The 21,316-nt window shown below is 46.5% G+C and overlaps 2 protein-coding genes across 19 annotated transcripts in view; one reads left to right on the forward strand and one right to left on the reverse strand.

Moving 5' to 3' along the window:
- Window positions 1-21,316, forward strand: part of DNHD1 (dynein heavy chain domain 1) — a 70,616-nt gene that overhangs the window by 45,613 nt on the left and 3,687 nt on the right. For 7 of the 9 annotated variants that reach the window (XM_070464210.1, XM_070464211.1, XM_070464212.1 and 4 more), the window contains 14 exons: window positions 97-289; window positions 531-819; window positions 5,344-6,943; window positions 7,136-7,344; window positions 7,544-7,748; window positions 7,825-7,927; window positions 12,694-12,843; window positions 13,087-13,269; window positions 13,402-13,833; window positions 14,043-14,514; window positions 19,240-19,515; window positions 19,697-19,849; window positions 20,024-20,202; window positions 20,325-21,287. In XM_070464210.1, coding sequence (XP_070320311.1) covers window positions 97-289; window positions 531-819; window positions 5,344-6,943; window positions 7,136-7,344; window positions 7,544-7,748; window positions 7,825-7,927; window positions 12,694-12,843; window positions 13,087-13,269; window positions 13,402-13,833; window positions 14,043-14,514; window positions 19,240-19,515; window positions 19,697-19,849; window positions 20,024-20,202; window positions 20,325-21,287 — 5,407 coding nt within the window. Of the gene's footprint in view, window positions 1-96; window positions 290-530; window positions 820-5,343; window positions 6,944-7,135; window positions 7,345-7,543; window positions 7,749-7,824; window positions 7,928-12,693; window positions 12,844-13,086; window positions 13,270-13,401; window positions 13,834-13,986; window positions 14,515-19,239; window positions 19,516-19,696; window positions 19,850-20,023; window positions 20,203-20,324; window positions 21,288-21,316 lie in introns of those variants that run through there. The other 2 variants (XM_070464217.1, XM_020896223.2) reach the window with 2 other exon arrangements.
- Window positions 1-21,316, reverse strand: part of RRP8 (ribosomal RNA processing 8) — a 52,706-nt gene that overhangs the window by 4,315 nt on the left and 27,075 nt on the right. For 8 of the 10 annotated variants that reach the window (XR_011486513.1, XR_011486512.1, XR_011486510.1 and 5 more), the window contains exon 7: window positions 696-813. Coding sequence is in view for 2 of the 10 variants with exons in the window: in XM_070464219.1 (XP_070320320.1) it covers window positions 11,639-11,950 (312 nt within the window). In the remaining 8 variants the exon portion in view is untranslated. The other 2 variants (XM_070464220.1, XM_070464219.1) reach the window with 2 other exon arrangements.

Below are 21,316 nucleotides of genomic sequence, written 5' to 3' on the forward strand. Positions count from 1 at the left end.
TGTTGGAGAAGGGCGGGGTGTGCGAGTGTATGGAACTGAGTGTAACGGAACTGTTGTAACCATATGACACTCTCACCTGTGTGTTCATTTGAGCAGACTCTGGCCCCTCTATGACACCTTCCTGAAGGATTCTATTAGTTGCCTCTCCAACTACTCTGAGCTGCCACCCTCAGACTCGGTGTTTGATCTACATGTGTGCCCCGAAGATGGGACACTGGTTCCCTTCACTGGCCAATACCTGGGCAGCCGCATCAAGGGAACTCAGGGCACCTTCTACCCTTCTCCCCAGGTGTGAGGACAGTGGAGCCGAAGCTGGCGTTGGGGCTCAAAGAGATATCCTGGGGTGTACATGTCCTCGGCATAGCTAAGGGCTGCCTGCTCCCATTCCTTGAACCATTTTTAAAATCACAAGAATACATGAAGTGTTCTGCAAATACAGCTTTGATATAAGCCTCCTAAGACCTTTACTTTCAGCTAGATTACTGTGCTAGCCAGGAGCTGCCACAGTAAGCCCTGCTCCCGTCCTGCAGACCGAGCGGCTCTTGTACGTGGTGGACCTGCTTCTGTCAGAGGGACACCCCGTGCTGCTGGCTGGAGAGGCAGCAACAGGGAAGACAACCTTCGTGGAAGCGCTGGTGGAGCCACAGCACCCTTACATAAACAGCCCCATTCACCCCGCCGTCAGTACCACCCACCTTCGCCTCCTGCTGAGCCGGGCGGTCCACGGCCAATCACAAGCCAGCCCATGGATTGGGCGGCACCTGGATTCTAAAGGTTTTCTCCTCTTCCTGCTGGAGGATCTCCATCTGGCTGCTTCCGGTGAGGAGTCAGGAGGGAAGGAGTCATGGTCCTTTCTCTTGACTGTAAAATCCTTAGCTATATTTATCAACTCTGAGACCTACACCTACAGACCAGACTTGAGTGTTCCACTCTCATTATCTTCTCAGTCTACATATGCTCACCGAATAATCTCGTCCCTTGCATCCCTTGCAGTATTGACCATATTGACATTTAGAGAACATTATATCCACTGACTGCAAAATGTACTTTCTTTTCAAGTGTACATGGAACATCCACCAAGATAGACTTTATGCATAAAATCAGTCTCAACAAATTTCAAAGGATTAACTTTTACAGAATATTTTCTCTGACTGTAGCAATAAAAACCAGTAAGATAATAGAAATCCCCCAATTTTTGAAATTAAACAGCCCACTTCTAGATAACTCATGCATAAATGAAGAAACTCAAAGGGAGATTAGAAACTATTTTGAACTGAATAATAATGAAAACAACACATCAAAATTTGTGGAATGTAGTTAAAGCAGTGCTCAGAGAGTTTACAGCTTGAAATGCCTGTTAGAAAAGAAGAAAAATTTGAAATCAGTGATCTGTATTTTCAGCTTAAGAATCTAGGAAAAGAAGAGAAAGTTAAAATAATTAGAAGGAGATAATAATAAAGATCAGACCAGCAATCAATGAAATAGAATAAAAAGCACAAACAATAGAAAATATCAGCAAAAAAAATTTAAAAAGGTAAATAAAATGAATCCCCAAGTAACACAAATCAAGAAATAAAATAGGAAAATATACATTATCAATATCAGGAATTAAAGAGGTTTTATTTTAAAGATATTAAAAAGAATAACAAGGGAATATTGTAGAAAAAAAATTTTTTTAGAAAAACTTATAGTAATAAATTTAGTGATTCAGATGAAACAGATAGATGCCTTGAAAAACACACCTTATCAAAATCTGACTCAAGAAGAAAAAGAATAAAAAAGGAATAGCCCTATAGATCTATTAAAAATTTGAATTCATAATAATAAACATTCCCAGTCCTGGGTGGTTATTGCACAGTTCAATTATATCCAATATTTAAGGAAAAAAATGGAAACCTACAATTTTTCAGAAAATGGAGTAAATACTTTTCAACTCATTTGGTAAAGCCACCAAACCCTAATACCAAGTTCTGAAAGATATTTCAAGAAAATAAATTATAGGCCATGATCTTTCATAAATATAAATGCAAAACAAATCCTCATGAGATATTAAGTAAAATTCAGCAACACATTATCATCAAGTGGGGTATATCTCAAAAATGCAAGTTGACTCAACATTCAAAAATCAATTGGTGTAATGCATGACATTAGAATAACAGAGAAAAGTATAAGATCATCCTAGTAGATAAAGAAAAAGCATTTGATAAAATTCAACACTATTTATGGCAACTCTCAGCAAACTAGGAATAGAAAGGAATTTTCTCAATTTGATGAAGGGCATCTATTGAAATCTATAGCTAGTTACATACTTGATTGTGAAATATTGAACATTTTTTCCATAAGGTCAGTCACAAGGCAAGAGTGTCTGCTCTCACTACTTCTTTTCAATAGTGAACAGAGACTGCTATCAATATAATAAGAGAAAGAAGGAAAAACCTTTAAATTTAGAAAAGACAAAGTAATACTATTTCTACTAGCATATACATGATTTAATACATGGAGAGTCCTAAGGATCTACCAAAAGCAAAAACAAAACTACAAAACTATTAGAATAAATAAGTAAATTGAGCAGGCTCACAGCCTACAAAGTCAATCTATTGAAATCATTATTATTTCTATATCCTAATGACAAACAATCAGAAATAAAAAATTTAAGTATCATTTAAAATATCATGTACAAGCTTAAAGTATTTAGGAATAAACTTAGTGAAAGATACACACTGAAAATTACTAAAAACTGCTGAGATAAAAGAGAATTAAGTAAATGTAGAAATATGTCATGTTCTTAGATCAGATGAGTCAACAGTGTTAAGGTGCTTACTCTCCCCAAATTGATCCATGGATTCAGTGAAGTCCCAGTCTAAACTAGAAAGTCTTGGGTTTTTTGTTTGTTTTCTATTTATATATATATATTTTTGAAACTGAGACTCTTTCTGAGACTTACATGGAAATGTGAAAGACCTAGAAAGGCCAAAACAACTTTGAAAAATAAGAAAGTTGGAGGGCTTAAACTAGTGATTTTTTTTTCCATTTATTTTTATTAGTTGGAGGCTAATTACAACATTGCAGTGGTTTTTGTCATACATTGAAATGAATTAGCCATGGATTTACATGTATTCCCCATCCCGGTCCCCCCTCTCACCTCCCTCTCCACCCGATCCCTCTGGGTCTTCCCAGTGCACCAGGCCCGAGCACTTGTCTCATGCATCCAACCTGGGCTGGTGATCTGTTTCACCCTAGATATACATGTTTCGATGCTGTTCTCTTGAAACATCCCACCCTCGCCTTCTCCCACAGAGTCCAAAAGTCTGTTCTATACATCTGTGTCTCTTTTTCTGTTTTGCATATAGGGTTATCGTTACCATCTTTCTAAATTCCATATATATGTGTTAGTATACTGTAATGGTCTTTATCTTTCTGGCTTACTTCGCTCTGTATAATGGGCTCCAGTTTCATCCATCTCATTAGAACTGATTCAAACAAATTCTTTTTAATGGCTGAGTAATATTCCATGGTGTATATGTACCACAGCTTCCTCATCCATTCGTCTGCTGATGGGCATCTAGGTTGCTTCCATGTCCTGGCTATTACAAACAGTGCTGCGATGAACATTGGGGTGCACGTGTCTCTTTCAGATCTGGTCTCCTCAGTGTGTATGCCTAGAAGTGGTATTGCTGGTGGTATTGCTATTTCCAGCTTTTTAAGAAATCTCCACACTGTTTTCCATAGTGGCTATACTAATATGCATTCCCACCAACAGTGTAAGAGGGTTCCCTTTTCTCCACACCCTCTCCAGCATTTATTGCTTGTAGACTTTTGGATAGCAGCCATCCTGACTGGCGTGTAATGGTACCTCATTGTGGTTTTGATTTGCATTTCTCTGATAATGAGTGATGTTGAGCATCTTTTCATGTGTTTTTGTGCCATCTGTATGTCTTCCTTGGAGAAATGTCTGTTTAGTTCTTTGGCCCATTTTTTGATTGGGTCATTTATTTTTCTGGAGTTGAGCTGGAGGAGTTGCTTGTATATTTTTTTAAAAAAAATCCATAGAAAAAATTCATGATACATATATTTAACAAAGCTCTGTACCTTGAAAACATAAAAAAGCTCTTACAACTCAGTAAGAAAAACTCCATTTAAAAAATGGGCAAAAAACTTTGAATAGACACTTTAAAAAGAAAAATATATGAGTGACGAATAGCACATGAAAATGTGTTTGATACGGTCATGCATCAGTGAACTCCAAATGTAAAACCTGTGAGACAGTACTTCACACCTACTAGAAAGAGTTTAAGTAGAAAGACTGATAGTAACTGTGAAATATGGAGCAACTGAAACCCTCACACTTAGCTGGTAGGAGCAAATGATACAACTATAGGGGAAAAAAAAGTGTGATAGTTTCTTCCCTGTTAAATGTATGTTCACTATATGACCCAGCAGTTCTGCTCACAGGTATTTACCGAAGTGAAATGAAAGCACGTGTATGTTCTCAAATAAAGTTGCACATGTATGTTCATAGCAGCATTATTCTGAATAGTCAAAACCTCAAAACAACATAAAAGTACATCAGTGTCAGTGGATCGACTGATGATATTTTCATAATGTGATATTTTCATAATGGAATATCACTCGGCAATGAAACAGAACACATTACTGATAGACGCAAAATGTAGATGAATCTCAGAATCATGCTGAGTGAAAGAGGCCAGACGTGGTAAACCACATACTGTATGATTCCCTTTGTATGAAGTTCTAGAATAGGCAAAGCTAATCCATAATGATAGACATCAGATCAGATAGAAATTCCTGGGACAGTGTGATAGGGGATTGACTTCAGCGGGGCAGAAGGAACCTTTCTGGGGTGATGAAAGTGTCCTAAATATCACTGGGGTCATGGTTCCATGGGCATATACATTTGTCAGAACTCACTGAACTATCTACAATGTGTACATTTTATTTTAGAGAAATAATTTCTCAATAAAGTTGACTTTATAAAAGCCTGCATGAGATATAACTCCATTATCTTTGACTGTGGTGACTATACTTTTCCCTCTACTGTGGTCAGATAAGGTTTCCAAACCTTTCTGTTCACTAACCTTCAGTTAATGAATATGTAATTGGTCTTAGAGGTAAGATTTGGTGAAGAAGGAAAAAAAAAAATCACTCACTTCTAGGGAGAGAGAACAATTTCCTCAGACCTGACCCAGTCCCAACACCTCAGATGCATAAACTTCCTCAGAACCCCATGTGCACCAGAAGCAGACCCACAGAGGCAAGGAGAGGAGAAGCAGGGTGACACTGTCGTTCGGCCTCACGCGGGTGTTCTCTGTTCATGGCCCCCAGACCCAGAGAAGAGCTGTCAGCCACTGTTGGAGACTCTGCGTCAGGCCATAGACGGCACGGTGTATACCCACAGCACCTTGGAGCTGCAGACACTGCAGCCTGGAGTCAACTTCCTGGCCACTGCCACAGTGCCAGGCTTCTGTGAGCGGCCGCTGTGCCCGCGCCTCTCTCGGCTCTTCACAGTGCTGGCCCTGGGCAGCGTGACCCAGGCCACGCTGCTGAGCAGGCATATGCCCAGCATGCAGGCCTGGCTCGAGCGCTTCCCCTCTGTGGAGCGGGAGAGTGTTCTAGCAAGAGCCCTGGTTCGGGCCTCATTGGAGGCCTGGGAGGCAGTGGGCAACTGCTTTATGCCCTCACCCCTCCGCCCACACTACCGCTTCTCCATGCACTCTGTGAGCCAGCTTCTGGGCAGCCTGCAGCTGCTGCCCATCAGGATGGGCTCCCGGGGTTTTGTGGACTGTCTCAACCATCAGGAGCACCTGCGCCGGGTGTCCGGCTTACGTGGCACCCGCCTGATGATCATGATGGCCACGCGCAACATCATGCGCCTCTGGTTGCATGAGGCACAGAGAACGTTTTGTGACCGGCTGGACAGCCCCAGGGAACGCTCCTTCTGTGCCAGACTACTCCTAGAGGTAGCTCAGAACGTCTTCTGCTGTGGGCCGGCACCCCAGAGCCTGGGCAAGGGTTATGAGGAGGAGGAGGAGGAAGAAGAGAAGGTGCCTGAAGTGGAATCCGAAGGGGAGCTGGCTCAGTGGGAGGACCTGAGCAACAGCGGGAGTGAGACAGAGGAGGAGGAGGCCACATATGACCTTCCGGTCACCACAGGCTCACCGTGCAATGATTCAGCACCACCCGTAGCACCAGTAAGGAAGATGGCCATGGGAAGCATGAGTCAGAAGATAAGCCAGGAGGAAGGCACAAGGATCTCCAGCTACAAACTCCAGCCGAATAAATCTAAGAACTTGTGTCAGAAGGCAGCCCAAGAAGACATGGTCTCACCCTTGCTGCTCCCAGTGCTGCTACTCCGGCCCCAGGAGAAGCCCTCAGACCTGGTCTTCAGTCAGGAACTGATACTAGAGTCCAACTCTGAGAGCTCCAGCTTGTACCTGGAACGCCAGTGGGTGAGCCTGGAGGAGCAGCTGGCCACCTCAGCCGCTCAGCTGCGGCTGAGCCCCCACCTTGCCCGGTGCCACTCGATGGCCCAGCACGTGGCCCGCCTGGTCCGGGTGTTGGCCAGGCCCCGGCAGCATGGCCTCCTGCTCGCAGGGGCTCAGGGGACTGGGCGCTGTACTGCCATCACTCTGGCTGCCGGCATTTGTCAGACCCGCCTCTTCCGTCTGCCGTGTGGATCAGAGGAGGCCATTCTCGGGTGTCTAAGGGAGGTCAGCTGGCATGCTGGCATGTTAGGCCAGCCGGTGGCCCTGCTGGTGCCCAAGGGTGTGGACCATACTACCCTTCATCGCCTGCTGGCCCTGGCAACCTCAGGCAGTTTTCCTGACCTATACACAGAGGCAGATCTGGAAAACATTGAAGGACATCTCCCCAGGGACAGCCTTATTGTCAAGCAGAACATCAAGAAGGAAATACTGCTGCAGAGGTGAGGCCAAGACCCCCAAGCCAGGGGTAGCTCTGCTCTGGCTCCACCCTGGCTGAAGGCCAAAAGCCCCCACAAAACAAGGGCTAGTGAGGGGGCACAGAGGAGCAGGGTTGAGGGCTCAGGTTGGGGTGGGGACCTGGGTGGGCAAACAGGGACGGAGGGGAGGACAGTATCAGAGCTCCTGCCCCACAGGTTCTGCCACCAGGTGCGCAGCCACCTGCACATGTTCATCCTGATCGGAGATGACCAGGTCCACGATCAGCTACCCTCCACCCTCTTCCTGAGGCTCCTTCAGCTGGCCATCGCCAGCACTGACCGCTACGAACCCTGGGACCAAGACTCCCTGGTTGCTGTGGCCCAGCATCACCTGAAGGGTGCTCAGAGCCCACCCCTTGATGACGGTGAGCCCTCTTTACCTGTCCTCACCCCCCATCTAGACCAGCTTCTGAAGAGGACTGTTACTTGGGTCAGTCTGTCTCTATAACCTGGTTGAGCTTCCCTTCACCTTTTCTGCCCTCCTTCCTGAGCGAGAGGAGAGGATCCCTTTCCTTTCTTCCCCTACAAGCTCACAAGTCTAGGCTAAAGCCATGCCTGTTGCAGACCCCTTGAGGTTTCCAGACATCCAGGCCTCAGTTTCCAGCGTGGCCAAAGCCATGGCTCTCATCCACCTTTCGGCTGCCAGCTACCAAGGGCACCTGTGCCCTGAATTGCCACTCGCCACCCCCAAGACCTTCCTGGACTTCTTGGACACCTTCGTACTGCAGCTGCAGTGGATGACCCTTCACATTAAGAACAGGGCCCAGCGGTGAGTGACCCCCATTCCTTCCCCTGTATCTCCTTCCACTCCTTCAGGTCCACTCACTGGCACACTGTATCTTCAGGATACAGAATGCCCTGCAAAATCTGAAGATGCTGATTGAGAAGCACAGTGCCCACACCACCCTGGTCTTCAACTTGGAGGAGCAGCTGAAAGGCTCCCATAAGGTAAGGGGGAGAGGAGTTTGAGGCATGGTCAAAGCAGGAGCTCAAGCAATGACTTTGCAGAAACCAACCAGACTGAACGTTAGTTCTGGTGTCCTGAGAGTCCCACTTCCCCCAGGGGCTGTCTCTAATCCGTGCTGCCTCTTCCTCTAGAGCTCAGGCTCAAAGTTCCCTGTGGCACATCTGAAATCAGGCTGATTCCTCTAAATGCATGAAACCCAAGTGTCTGCTTCTGGTTGTCCCTAGTACCTTGACTGTGTGAAGTTCAGTATGCTCCCCAAGCTCTGCAGAGATTCCCATTGGGGATGGGGCAGGATTACATCCTCATGGTCCCCTCTCACTTTAATCCTCTTCTCCTGGATTATCTACTGCTCACTGCTGGTTGGCACACCTCTTGTAGTCATACAAATTTATATACTCTATATACAAAAATGTACAGTTAAGTATGGTGGGGAAATGCAGATGGGTGATGGCACTGGGGGCAATTTACATTTTAGAACAGAACCATAAATAGGTTTAAACGGTTTACTAAATCTCAGTGTCCTGTTTTCTGTCATCTTCCTCTCCAGGGCATTTCCTAGTGACAGAGTTTTCTCTCCCTGTCCCATCTCCCCAGCACTGCTCCCAATGCTATTCAGTCACCCTATTTTTCCTTTAGAGCTTCCCAAAGACAATGCTCATGTAACAAGAGATTTTTTTCCAGTCCTTACTCTAAATCCTGTTGCTTTCTTATACAGAACAATTTCCTTCTTTGAATAAACAAACCGCTCATATCTAGCTAAAATTGGTAGCAGTGGCATCATTACATGTTCTGTAGTCAAACACTCTCAGTTAAAAATGCTTTCCAAAAATAGACATTTTTTTGTTTTGTTTCATTTTTAATAAGAGGAATTCTGATATTTCATTTTTCCCCCTTTCCTGCTTACACAAAACTTTGATGGAGGTTCAGGAGTAACTACAGTGAGATAGTTACTAGTGATCAGTTCACAAGCAGATAATATGGCTTACTTTCTCCCGGGGTTTCAGGTCTTCCGGCTCCCCATGCCTAACCCTCTTCTTCCGATGGGTGTCCTAAGGGTTATCCTTCGGTGCTGGACAACCCCAGGGGCATGGCTTATATAGTATCTACACACATGGTTTTCACTCTGTCCTGTGGAGTCACCATACTACTGTTGCCCTCTTACCATTTGCCACGGAGGATCACTAGCTTAGATTAAAAATTAAGACTCGGTTGAGATGCAAAAAATTAAGAAGTTCATTGAGTCCTCTTTCCCATGATTTCCAAATTCCAGTTTTCTGTCTCAGGTCTTGCTTTTTATCCAAATGATTAATACCAGGGATTTTTGATATGGTTTAGGGGAGCTATTATTCTCTAATCCCTGGATCAGAACCTAAGAAGCCCAAAAACTGGATAAGAGATGTTAATAGTCTCAGGGGCATTCACTTAACAGCCATAACTGTGTGTACTTGTTTCAGAGTTGCCCACCAGAGGAAATGGCACCACCCTCCACTTAGTCACTTAAGCTGAACCTCAGGAGTCATCTTGGACCCCTCCATCTCTCTTCCCTTTCATAGTCAGTTGGTTCATTTATTTATGACTGTGCTCAGCAAAGCTTAATTGAATTCCATATTTTTTGTGTGAGCACTCATTAATACTTTTGTCCATGTCTCCCATCTATGCTGGCTTCTTCCCTCATGGCTCAGTTGGTAAAGAATCCGCCTGCAATGCAGGAGACATTTATGTTTACATCTAGATAGACAGAATTCTCACCTCTACTTTTCTAAGGAGGCCATTCTTTCTTCCATTTTACAGATGACAAACTCAGATCCAGAGAGGTTAGGATGAGGATTAAATGAGGCCTTTACATGTAAAGTACTTCAAAGTGCTGGCACATAGCCAGAGCCCAATAAATGTCATCATGTATTGATAGTAGATGGCTTCCTAATAAAGATAAGGCACTCTCCTTGTCCTTCATGGTGCCTAGTTTGCTGGAATATATAAGGCTCGTGCAAGTAATTACAAAACAATGCATTATGACAGAGCAGGTCCAGGATGCTCTGAAGTATCAAGAAAGACTTCCTAAAATTGTATAAGTCTTATGTTGAATTGGTTCATAGTGCTTTTCAGGTCTATCTATATCCTTCTACTTCTCTGTATATTTATTCTATTAATTTTTGAGAGCTTGATATTGAAACTCCAACTAAAAATCTTAATTTATCTACTTGAAAAATAATTGTAATATACAGTGGAACTATATGTAACCTTGTTCTGTATTTTCCAAGTTTCTAGTAAATGTGTTATCATCTTTTCATAATTTAAAAAAATAAAAAAGAAGTAAAAAAACTTCCTAGAGAGAGCATAGTACCACAGTGTGTAGCACAGAGGCATTGGTAAGCACCAAAAGCATTCCTTAAATATGTAAACACAAGAAGGAAGTACATCAAGGTTGATACCTGAAGGTCAGGTGAGATTTGGTGTGAAAGGGGGGGTGGGAAGAATGTCGCAGGCTGAAGTAACAGCAGGTGCAAAGGCCCAGAGGCAAGAGTGTGCCAGGTTGGGGGAACTGAAAGTCAGGAATGGCTGGAGAGCACACTGCTGGGAGAGGAAAAGCAAATGAGGTTGGAAAGATGAACAGAAGCCTCCTGGTCACGGAGGTATTGTAAACCAAATGCAACAGTGGCGAGTGTTAAGAGACATGATGATATGATATTTGCCTTTGAGACAACCAAATAGCCTTGCAGCATGAAAAGCAGATTAGAGGAGGGGGAGTAGGAGTTAGGAAGCCAGTGCAAAAGGCCAGGAGCGAGAGAGCATGGGTGTGAGCCCTGGTGTGGGGGATGGAAGTAAACTCGAGAGACATCTCGGAGATAAAACAGAAAGGCCGAACGTGAGCAGCGGCGGCGGTGGCGGAAGTGGCCGGGGAGGCCGGTCCCTGCCGACACCATGCGTCCCTTGTCGCTGCTGAAAACGGCTCAGAATCACCCAGTGTTGGTGGAGCTCAAAAACGGGGAGACATACAACGGGCACCTGGTGAGTGACAACTGGATGAACATCAACTTGCGTGAGGTGATCTGCACGTCCAGGGACGGGACAAATTCTGGCGGATGCCCGAGTGTTACATCCGCGGCAGCACCATCAAGTACCTGCGCATCCCCGACGAGATCATCGATATGGTCAAGGAGGAGGTGGTGGCCAAGGGCCGTGGCCGCGGTGGCCTGCAGCAGCAGCAGCAGCAGCAGCAGAAGGGCCGCGGGATGGGGGGCTCCGGACGAGATGTGTTCGGTGGCCGGGGCCGATCCCCAGGACTGGCAGAGGTCAACCAGAAAAGAAGCCAGGCAGGCAGGTGGGCAAACAGTGAGCCACTCCTCCATTCCCGAGACTAAGCTGCCACCCCGAGCATCTGCTCCCACCCCGAGGCTGCATTCCTTCTCTCCAGTTTATGACTGTTCAGAACAAAAAGAAGACGCAGGGGTCGGGGAGGACCCCCTGCCTGTCACCTTGTGATCCTCCTGTTTTTTTTTGTTAGCCAGCAGTTCTATGGTTGGAAAAGTTATTCTGTGCTTCTGGTTTTCTGAAGCCGCAGCCAACTGGATTCCTGGAAGATTCTGTGTTTAATGCATCTTGAAAGCCCTCACTCTTGTTTTAAGGGCAGGCATTTTCCAAACAGGTTTGTTTTGCATTCTGTGTGGTGAACAGACGGGAGGTTTTTCTTTTCAGCTGATTGCACTGAGATAGACAGCCTGGAGGGTCTCCTGAAACGTGGACCCTGAAACTGCCTTTTCGAAATGAATCCAGGCAAGTGTGTGACTCGGAAGCTGTTCTGGGGGATGATGCTGGGCCCTGTTCCGTCCGTTCTCTCTCTTTGTCTTACAAAAATAAAAACAAATACAACTAAAAACAACAACAACAACGACAGGAAGGCCTTTCTTGAAGATGGGTTTGATTTTGGGGACTAGAAGAGGTGGAGTCAGGGTAACCATCAGGTTTCTTCCTTGGGAAACTTGGATGTATTTTGCCACAGATCTCTGAGAAAAGAATACATGAAGAGATGAATAGGATTTCAAGAGATCTGAGGAGCCATAACCAAATACATTCATTTCTGGATATGTGGAGTCTGAGGGGTCTGTGAGACACTGAAGAGGAAATTCCCACTAAGCAGATGGATATGGAGGTGTGGGTCTTGGGGAAGAATCTGGCTAGATATAACGATTTGGAGTTGTTAAAATATAAGTGATAATCAGAGCCATGAGTTTAGGGAGGTACACAAAAAGATGATAAGATAGGGCAGCCCTGAAAACTTTTTGAGAAATATTTAAGGGATAGCAGAGGAAGAGAATGAGGAAGAGCAGCCACAGAAGCCAAAGAAGAACATGGTCTCATGAAAGTCAAGGGAGGAGAATGTTCCAACAGGGAGGAGCTTCTGTGACAAATGCCACTAGAGGGTCAAGTAAGATAGATTATCACCCAGTGGTTCAGCATGGAGGCTTTGGATTCAGATTTCCTAGGCCTGTATGGTAGGTCAGAAGCACCCAACCCACTCAGTGAGGCTGCCTGAGTAGATGCATAACTCACAGACTGGAGAATGACAGTTTCAGAGCTCAGCAAGTATCTGTAGCCTACTTGGAATTCAACTTGGTCACCCTAACAGTCAACTTGGTCATACAACTATCAGGAGTATGCCTGACTCCAAGCCCGTGTGGGGTCTTCCCTTGGGGTAGTCCCACCTGGCTCACAATCTGGAGCTGCAGAGCCTAAACTCTGTTCACAGAGCCTTGGCAGACTGAATCATCAGATAGACCAAATCAAGATTCTGTACAAGCGGCAGCTGACGGAGTGTCGGCAGCAGGAGAACCTCATTGAGAACCTGATCAAGCAGCGGGATGCCCTGAAGGCTCAGTATGAGGCTTTCCTAGAGCAGGTGAGCTCTTCCTACCACCTGCCCTGCACTGATCCCCTCTCAAAAGGGGACAACCTTTCGTAGGATGCCCAGAGGAGAGGATGGGTTGGCTTATCATGGAGTCTCCTGGGGCAGAGGTAATAGGATGGCTTGGGGTGTGGTCTCTTGGAGACCCTAGGAGAAGATGACCCCTCCTGGAAATACCTTGAAGGAAGAGAGGAAATTCTGGGAGCTCACTTCAGCTGCATGTCTCTCCTCATTTAGATGGGCAAGGCATTTCTGGGGCCCCTGAGCCAGCTGCGGGTGACTGACTTTGAGGAGATACGAAGTTATCGAGCACCAGCAGAGTCTGTGGTCCGGGTGACCGATGCTCTGTGTGAGCTCTTCCACTGTGAGACAGGCTGGGCCAGCGCCAAGCAGCTGCTATGCTCTGAGGATTTTTATCAGGTAAGAAATGTGGGGCTCCATGGAGGAGGAGAGATGGAGGCATGAAGCAGCAACTTGGCAGAGCGAGGCTGTTGGGGCAAGGTCAGAGCATCCATGTCTTCCCCCACCCCTCTTAAACACACACTCCCCCAGGAGCTGGTGTTCTTCCCCAAAGAGAAGATGACAGATGCAGAGATGATCAAGTTAAACCTGGCTCTCAAAGCTCCAGGCATGAGTGATGCAGACTTGCGGGCAGTGAGCATACCTGTAGCAAGCCTGGCAGCCTGGCTCTGGGCCGTTCTGTGCTATGGGCTGGCACAGCGCCGAGGACTGCCCACAGGCCTGCTGCTGCGGCAGGTGGAGATGACACTGGCTCGGGAGCAGGCCCGCCTGGGCCAGTACCAGTTCCAGGCCCAGGAGCTTTTAGAGCACAGTTTGGCCCTGTCCAAGAATCTGGAAAATGCCCAAGATTCTCACAAGCGTGTGGTTGAGAATCTGGGGCAGGCTCAGTGTGGCCAACATCACAAGTGGCCGGTTGAGGCTGCCCTGCTCATGCCTATGCATTCCTGGACTACGGAGCTCCAGGTAACCAGCTCCTTCTAGATTGCCCCCCAAAGCTCATTTCTGCACTGCAGACCACTCCTCTGCCCCTCCCCATGCCCTCACTACCTCCCTCTGTCCCACTCTGCCCTCCTTGCATGCTTCCCCCCACACCCTGCCTCCCTCCCTCTCCGCCAGACCGTCTACCTCTGCCCTCCCCACCGGCCTACACCTGGTCTTCCCTTCCACACCAGAAGTTGAAGGGTCACTCCTCCACGGTGCTCGGAGATGCCCTCTTGTGTTCAGCTGCCATCAACTACCTGGGTCCCTTCCCACCAGTGCGACGCCAGGAGTTGTTCGACAAGTGGCTGGCTCTCTGCAGGGGCTGTCAGGAGCCGCTGGGCCCAGATGACGTGGCGCGGGCACTGAAGCAGATGCAGAAATCTGTCACCACGTTGCCAAAGAATCCCCTGCTCTCCACACGCTCTCCCTTCAGCCTTGTGTCCTTGTTGAGCTCCGAATCGGAACAGTTCCAGTGGGACCGAGACATGAAGCCCCAGGCAAAGTCAGCCCGCCTGGCAGCGCTGCTTTTGCGAAGTCGCACTCACTACTTCAGTTGCCGTTGGCCCCTGCTGCTTGACCCCGGCAATGAGGCCCTCATCTGGCTGAAGCCGCTGCCTCTGGAAGAGGCTGGACGTTTGGCCACCGGTTCCACCAAGGGCACAGGTAAATCCAGGGATAATAAACACAACACTTCCTGGTATCTGAGCTGCTCCACACTCTCAGCCACATGCACTCTTCCCTTTCACAATGAAGACACTAAATATTCATGGCCAGGGTATCCCAGATTTCTTCAGCCAATATGATATTAATAAATCAGGTCACATGTATATTTTTGGGCCCATACTGCAATGATTGTGAATCTATATGGCTGACCGTAATTTCCACTTCCTGGTCTGCTCAGCACTATTAGAACCTTGGACTATGACTCAGAGCTTTCCTATTCAAATTTATCAGGAATTCTGGGGAAATATTTCCATTGATTCTGCTTGGATCAGGGACCCATCTGGGTAGAGCATCAGAAGGAGCATTTCCTAGGGGAAGGAAGGAAGAGTGTTTATTTCCCAGAGGAAGGGGCTGAGGGTTGTACTGGTGAAAATAATAGACTTCTAGAACAGGTGTATAATAAAGTGGTCTGTAACCGGGGCTCTATAAGTAGACTACATGGGTCAAATATTTGCATTTTGCTAGCTGTGTGACCTAAGGCAAGGTATTTAATCTCTCTAAAGCCTAAGTTTAAAAAATATTAAAAAGCAGAGACATTACTTTGCCAACAAAGGTCCATCTAGTCAAGGCTATGGTTTTTTCAGTAGTCATGTATGGATGTGAGAGTTGGACTATAAAGAAAGCTGAGCACCGAAGAATTGATGCTTTTGAACTGTGGTGTTGGAGAAGACTCTTGAGAGTCCCTTGGACTGCAAGGAGATCCAACCAGTCCATCCTAAAGGAGATCAGTCCTGAGTGTTCATTGGAAGGACTGATGTTGAAGCTGAAACTCCAATACTTTGGCCACCTGATGCAAAGAGCTGACCCTGATGCTGGGAAAGATTGAAGGCAGGAGGAGAAGGGGATGACAGAGGATGAGATGGTTGGATGGCATCACTGACTCAATGGACATGAGTTTGGGTAAACTCTGGGAGTTGGTGATGGACAGGGAGACCTGGTGTGCTGCAGTCCATGGGGTCGCAAAGAGTTGGACACGACTGAGCGACTGAACTGAACTGAAAGCCTAAGTTTGTTTGCTAATAAAATCAGGGTCTTATAGCCATCTCATAAAATGTTGTGAGAATTAAGATAATTCATTAAAAAAGAGTTCACACAGTGCCTAATGTATAATAAGTTCTAAAAAACATTAGTCATTATTTGTTGTTGCTGTTTAGTTGCTGAGTCATGTCCGACTCTTTGTGACCCCATGGACTACAGCATGCCAGGCTTTCCCTGTCCTTCACTCTCTCCCAGAGTTGGCTCAAATTCATGTCTATTGAGTCAGTAGTCATTATTACTACCAGTGTCTTACTGCTGTCAGTATTACAGTCCATCCCTTGGCTGTCCAGTATATGACTTTCTGTTGTGCTCATACACCATTACAAAAACATCCACTATACAGCTAGCACATGTGTAGCTATAAATTAATTTACCCCTTCTCTAATAAGAGACACCCTAAAGAAACATCTAGCTGCCATATCCAATTCTGAGTCCTGAAACTCTGAATAATCTCTTGATCAGATCTGGATATGGCTTTTCATGGTGGTTCTGTAAACTATCCTAGATTAAGTGAATCTCACCTTAAGAATACACCTGATAAGTAAAGAGAAGCAAAATCAAATCAAGATAACTAATAAAATTCTGTTTAGAAACTTGGAAAGGGTGAGAAATACACATTATATTGGTCTATAGCATATACTGTGCAATGCCAGACAGAAGGTAAAAGATTAGCATCATTTCACTGGCTAATTGAATTCACTGGAGTGAGTTCCTGGACAGCCGGTTCAGCTGCCCTGAGTTCTGATAAACAGTATCATTTTCCTTGCCCATTGTCCCCCAGAAGTATCTGTGAGAGGAAGGTCAGGCAAGAGTACCCTGTTGGTAGCTGTTATACAGTAAATGTCCACTTCCTATTGGAATGGGTATGGGGGCTTAGGATGTGCTGTAAAATTAAGCGAACACTTATTACCAGATGGGGGAATTTCTGGCTAATCCCCTAAAATCTCTCTTTTCCCCTCCAGATTTCATTTGTAAAGACTCTATTAACTGATGCCAGAACTCTTGCTATATTCTCATTGTTGAATTTAAGCCCCAATTTCTGGCTTCTGTCTCTTAACATTGGTTCTGGGGACTCCACCTATTCCACTAAGCCTTATTGTAACTGTCATCCACCTAAACCTTGGCCCTCACCTCAGGGCTGTAGTAAGAAAATAGTATTAGGGGGGAGCTTAGGCTTAGGCTCCTGGCCATGGAATGCAGCCCCTACTTCGAAGTATGTGAATCCAAAGGGGGAGAGAGACTACTCCTGTCAGGCAGAGAATGCAGGGAGAGAAGTGCTTGTGATGAATCTGGAGGCATCCCTGATTTTCCAATAGCCTGTGATTTCCTATTCCATGTGATATGATGTACAGAATCATTTTTTATGTTGGCAAGGTGCATGAGTATCTGATCATGTGTGATCTAACACTGCTTGATATGAGAAGAAAGGAATTCCCTTGAAGTTCTTTCTGGAGATTGTTTCACTAAGAAGAGGTGTAGCCAGCTTGCTCCAGCATCTTCTACTAAGTCCACTAAAGTTCAGTGAGCCCAGGGGCCAAGTCCCATGAGATAAGCCAGCTTTTTAGCTACACATAGCCTAGCCACCTTACCGGTAAGGAAAAGAGAAATCCTCACTGCCGCTTACTACCTGTAACAAAAATCCCACTCACCATGGCTTAAAAAATTGGACTTATTTTATTGAATAAGTCCTTTTTATCCAATAAAAAGGACTGGGATAAGCAGGTATAGGGCTTCAGTGTTGCCTCCAAGCACCCATAATCTAGCTTTCTGACCTATGACCGTTGGTATAGTGATTTATCACATTGTAGTGGGTTGGATGGTGCCTACCCGAAAGATGTATCCTCGTCCTAACCTCCAGAACCTATAAATGTGATGTTTTTTGGAAAAGGAATCTTTGTAGATATAATTAAGGATTTGCAATGAGGCCATCCTAGATTTCCAGGGTTGGCCTAAATCCAGTGATAAGTGTCCTTATAAGAGATAGAAGATAAGGCATAGGTGCACAGAGGAAGGCCATGTGAAGGGAAAGACAGAGGAGTTATGTAGCCATGAGCCAAGGAGCCTACCTAGAACCACCAGAAGCTGGAAGAAGCAAGAAAGAAATCTTCCTTAAAGCCTTCAGAAGGAGTGCAATCTTGCCAACACCTTGATTTTGGATTTCTGGTCTCAAGGCCACTAAGAGAATAAATTTCTATTGTTTTAAAGTCACCGTATTTGCTATCAAATGCTACTATCCCTCTAAGCATCATGTCAGAGGTGCTCCTAGCCAATATCTGTTCCTTTTTTTTTTTTTTATCTGTCCCTTTTATCAGAAAAATAAAAGATCTTCCAGAAATCTGGATAGCCAGATCCACAAATACCATATATCACTTATATGTGGAATCTAAAAAAATGATACAAATGAATTTATTTACAAAACAGACATATTTATAGAAAATAACATTATGGTTACTAAAGGGAAAGGAGGGGGAGGATAAATTAGGAGTTTGGAATTAGAAGATGTTAATGTATACTGCTATAGATAGAATAGATAAACAACAAGGACCTACTTATAGCATAGGGAACTATATTCAATACCTTGTAATAACCTATAATGGATAAAATCTGAAAAAGAATATACATATATATATATTTGAATCATTTTGCTGTATACCTGAACCTAACAGCTCTATAAACCAACTGTACTTCAATAAAACAACAAAAACAAACAAACAAAACCCATAAAATGGTAAGCCTGGAAGAACACCCAAGTCCCCATTGAGCACTGCAACTCGTGATTTTAGTCTCCATTTTAGCCCAGTATAACTCTGAGCAGAGCGTCTGGTCAGGTTTCTAACCTACCAAACTGAGAGATAATAAATGGATGTTGTTTTTAGCTGTTAAGTTTGTGGTAATTTATTAAGCAATAGGAAACAAACACATCAGATTGTGGGTCTGGCAACCTCTACTTGCCCATTTCTTAAACACTTAATTTTTTTAAAAACTTAAAATTCTTAAATTTCCCAACATAAAACAAAACAAAAAACTATTCATCTTTTCCAGCTCCTGCAGTAGAGGAGGCAAAAGAGAAGGGGATTGCAGATAGATGTTGGTTAACCAACCACCTGTGTCCACAGCACTGCCCATGTTTGTGGCCAAGGCCACAGTTTATGGACTTTCTTTTACAAATTGTTACTTTCAGGCACTGATCTCTATGCTAGTGGTGACTCTTCTAGTTGTTAGCGACAGGATTAGCTCAGGCAAAAAGGGAAATGCACTGACTCATCTAGCCAACCTACAGAAAGGCAGAAATGGAGCTAGTTTCAGGGGTGACTGGAACCCCTCCCTGGAATTTTCTAGTTACTGGGAGCTACCCTCTACTAAGTGCTTGCCAGGTGCCAGTGGAGCGCTTTCTGTGCGTTGTTTCACGTCATCGTCACAGGAACCCTATGTGGTGTCAGTAATGCACTAATATCAACCCATTTTGCAGATGAGGAAATTGAGTCGTAGAGAGTTTAAGTGACTTTCCTAAGGTGTCTTCCTGCAGACCAGACCTTCCTTCATGAGCTGGAGTCCTTGGGTGAATAGGGCTCCCCAGGAGCCCGATTCCCTCCCTGAAAAGAGCGCCTTTTCATCTTCCTGCCACAGGGAAGGGCTTTAAGAGAAATCAAAAAGGAGAGTCTAAAGAGGAGAACATGGGAGATGAAGATGATGATAGTGATGAGTATGATAAAACAAAGGAGCAGAAGGCAGAAGAAAGGAGAATCAAGGAGACGAAGGAGGAAAAGGAAGGGCAGCAGGAGCAAGAGGAAAAAGAACAGCAGGATGAGGAGGAAACTCAGTCCCTGCCCCCTCCTGAGCTCCAAATCTTCTCAGGCGCCAGCCCAGAGCTGGGGCCTAAGCTCCAGGAGGCAGCTGCCCGTGGTGAGAACGCATGCCCTCCACCCAAGGTCTCCTGCGTCCTCCCCTACTCAGTGGCCCCACAGGCCTCTCAACCCCCAGTCTGACCTCCGCCCCTACCTTCACCCTAGGCACTAATCCTCTGGAAGAAGCCTGGGTTGGAGCCAGACTCGGTGGGTAAGGTGTCCTTGTCTCCCCCGCGCAGGCCTGCCCGTGCTGCTGACCAACACGGAGCTGGGCCTAGACTGCCCAGAACTGCAGTGGCTACTTCAGCGGGAACAGCTGAGCCCACCCCAGGTGCAGCCTGGCTTCTGCCTCTATCTGAGTACTACTGTCCCCCTCAATGCCTTGGAAAAAGGTGAGGCCCAGTGGGTGAGTTGCCAGCACACCTCTGTGGACACACCAGGGCCCGAGCTTCACTAATCTGACCTAGAGCGGGCTCCGGACCATAGCTGGTAGCCACTCCCTGGGCCCCGCACCTCTGGCTCTGCCATAGGGAAGGAGTTAAGCATTTCTCCCACGTGACTCCAAGTGCTAGGCTGTGAATTGCTGAAGGGGCTGAATGTGCTGGACCTGGGCGTGAACACGGAAATCCTAGAAGAACGGATGCTGCGGGAAATCTTGTGCACGGAGCGTCCTGAGCTCGAGACCCACTGGTGGGACCTGACCATCAGATTCGTGGACTCCTGGGAAGCTGCAGGGGATGTTGAGGTGCTTGGGGACTCAGTCTATGGGTTGGGATGGGCCCCGGTATGGGGGTAGAGATGAATGTCACTGACCGGGGAACTATGTGGAGAAGGACCAGATCCATGCAATAAAGTGACTGTTTGTAGGAGCGGCTGCTGACGATGCTACTGCTCCAGGGCCCACGGCGTCAGAAACCAGCCAAGTTCCTGAGAGATGTGGTGAGGGCCCAGGCAGAGCTGTGTCAGCTGCGGGCCCATTTAGAGGACCTAGAAGAGCTGAAGCTGAAGGAGGTGGCACTGTGGGCACCCTATCGGCGTGTGGCCTGGCATGGCATGACCATCATAAAGGCTCTTAACTCACTGCAGAACCTACTACCACTTTTCCGTATGAGTCCAGAGGATTGTCTGGCTGCCACCAAGCGGGCTCTGAACAGCATAAAGGGTGAGATTCACCGGCGGGAGGAAGTAACCTGCCGTCTGCTGCAGCTGAAGAGGCAGCTGACCCACCAGCTCCTAGGCAGCACTGTGGCGACACTGGGCCTGACCCGAGTACCCTTGGTGGCCGTCTTGGGTGCTTTGGCTCTGTTGCGAGTGGCAAGGAAGGCGCCAGAGCTGGAGAGGCTGGCCCTCTGGCCTGGACTGGCAGTCTCTCCCAGCACAGGCTGTGAAAAACCAGCCCCAGGTGTGGCTCGACCAGCCTGGCTAGGGCTGAGAACCTGGCACGAATGTGAGATGTTAGAGGTGCTGCCTCCATTTGCCGGGCTGTGTGCATCCCTGGCGGGCCATGCCAGTGTTTGGCAGGCTTACCTGTCACTATCATCCAGCGTGCTGGGCCCTGCACCAGGGCCAGGGGCTCACCCACTGAGCCTCCTCCAGAAGCTGATCCTGTGGCGTGTGCTGCGACCTGAGTGCCTGGTCAGCACCCTGGCCACCTTCACCACCAGCCTCCTGGGCCGGCCCCTGGATGAAAACCTGAGTGCCCACACCATCCCCTTTGAACATACTCAGGCTACTCAGCCCATACTGATCTTGTTGCCACCACCCGGTCATCCCACTGCCACCCTGCATCACCTGACCGTGATCCAGAAACTGGCTGCCAGACATAAGCAGGTTTGAGCCCTAGCCTCTTGGCCATAGAG

Source organism: Odocoileus virginianus, unplaced genomic scaffold, assembly GCF_023699985.2.
Source record: "Odocoileus virginianus isolate 20LAN1187 ecotype Illinois unplaced genomic scaffold, Ovbor_1.2 Unplaced_Contig_20, whole genome shotgun sequence".
Classification (NCBI taxonomy): domain Eukaryota; kingdom Metazoa; phylum Chordata; class Mammalia; order Artiodactyla; family Cervidae; genus Odocoileus; species Odocoileus virginianus.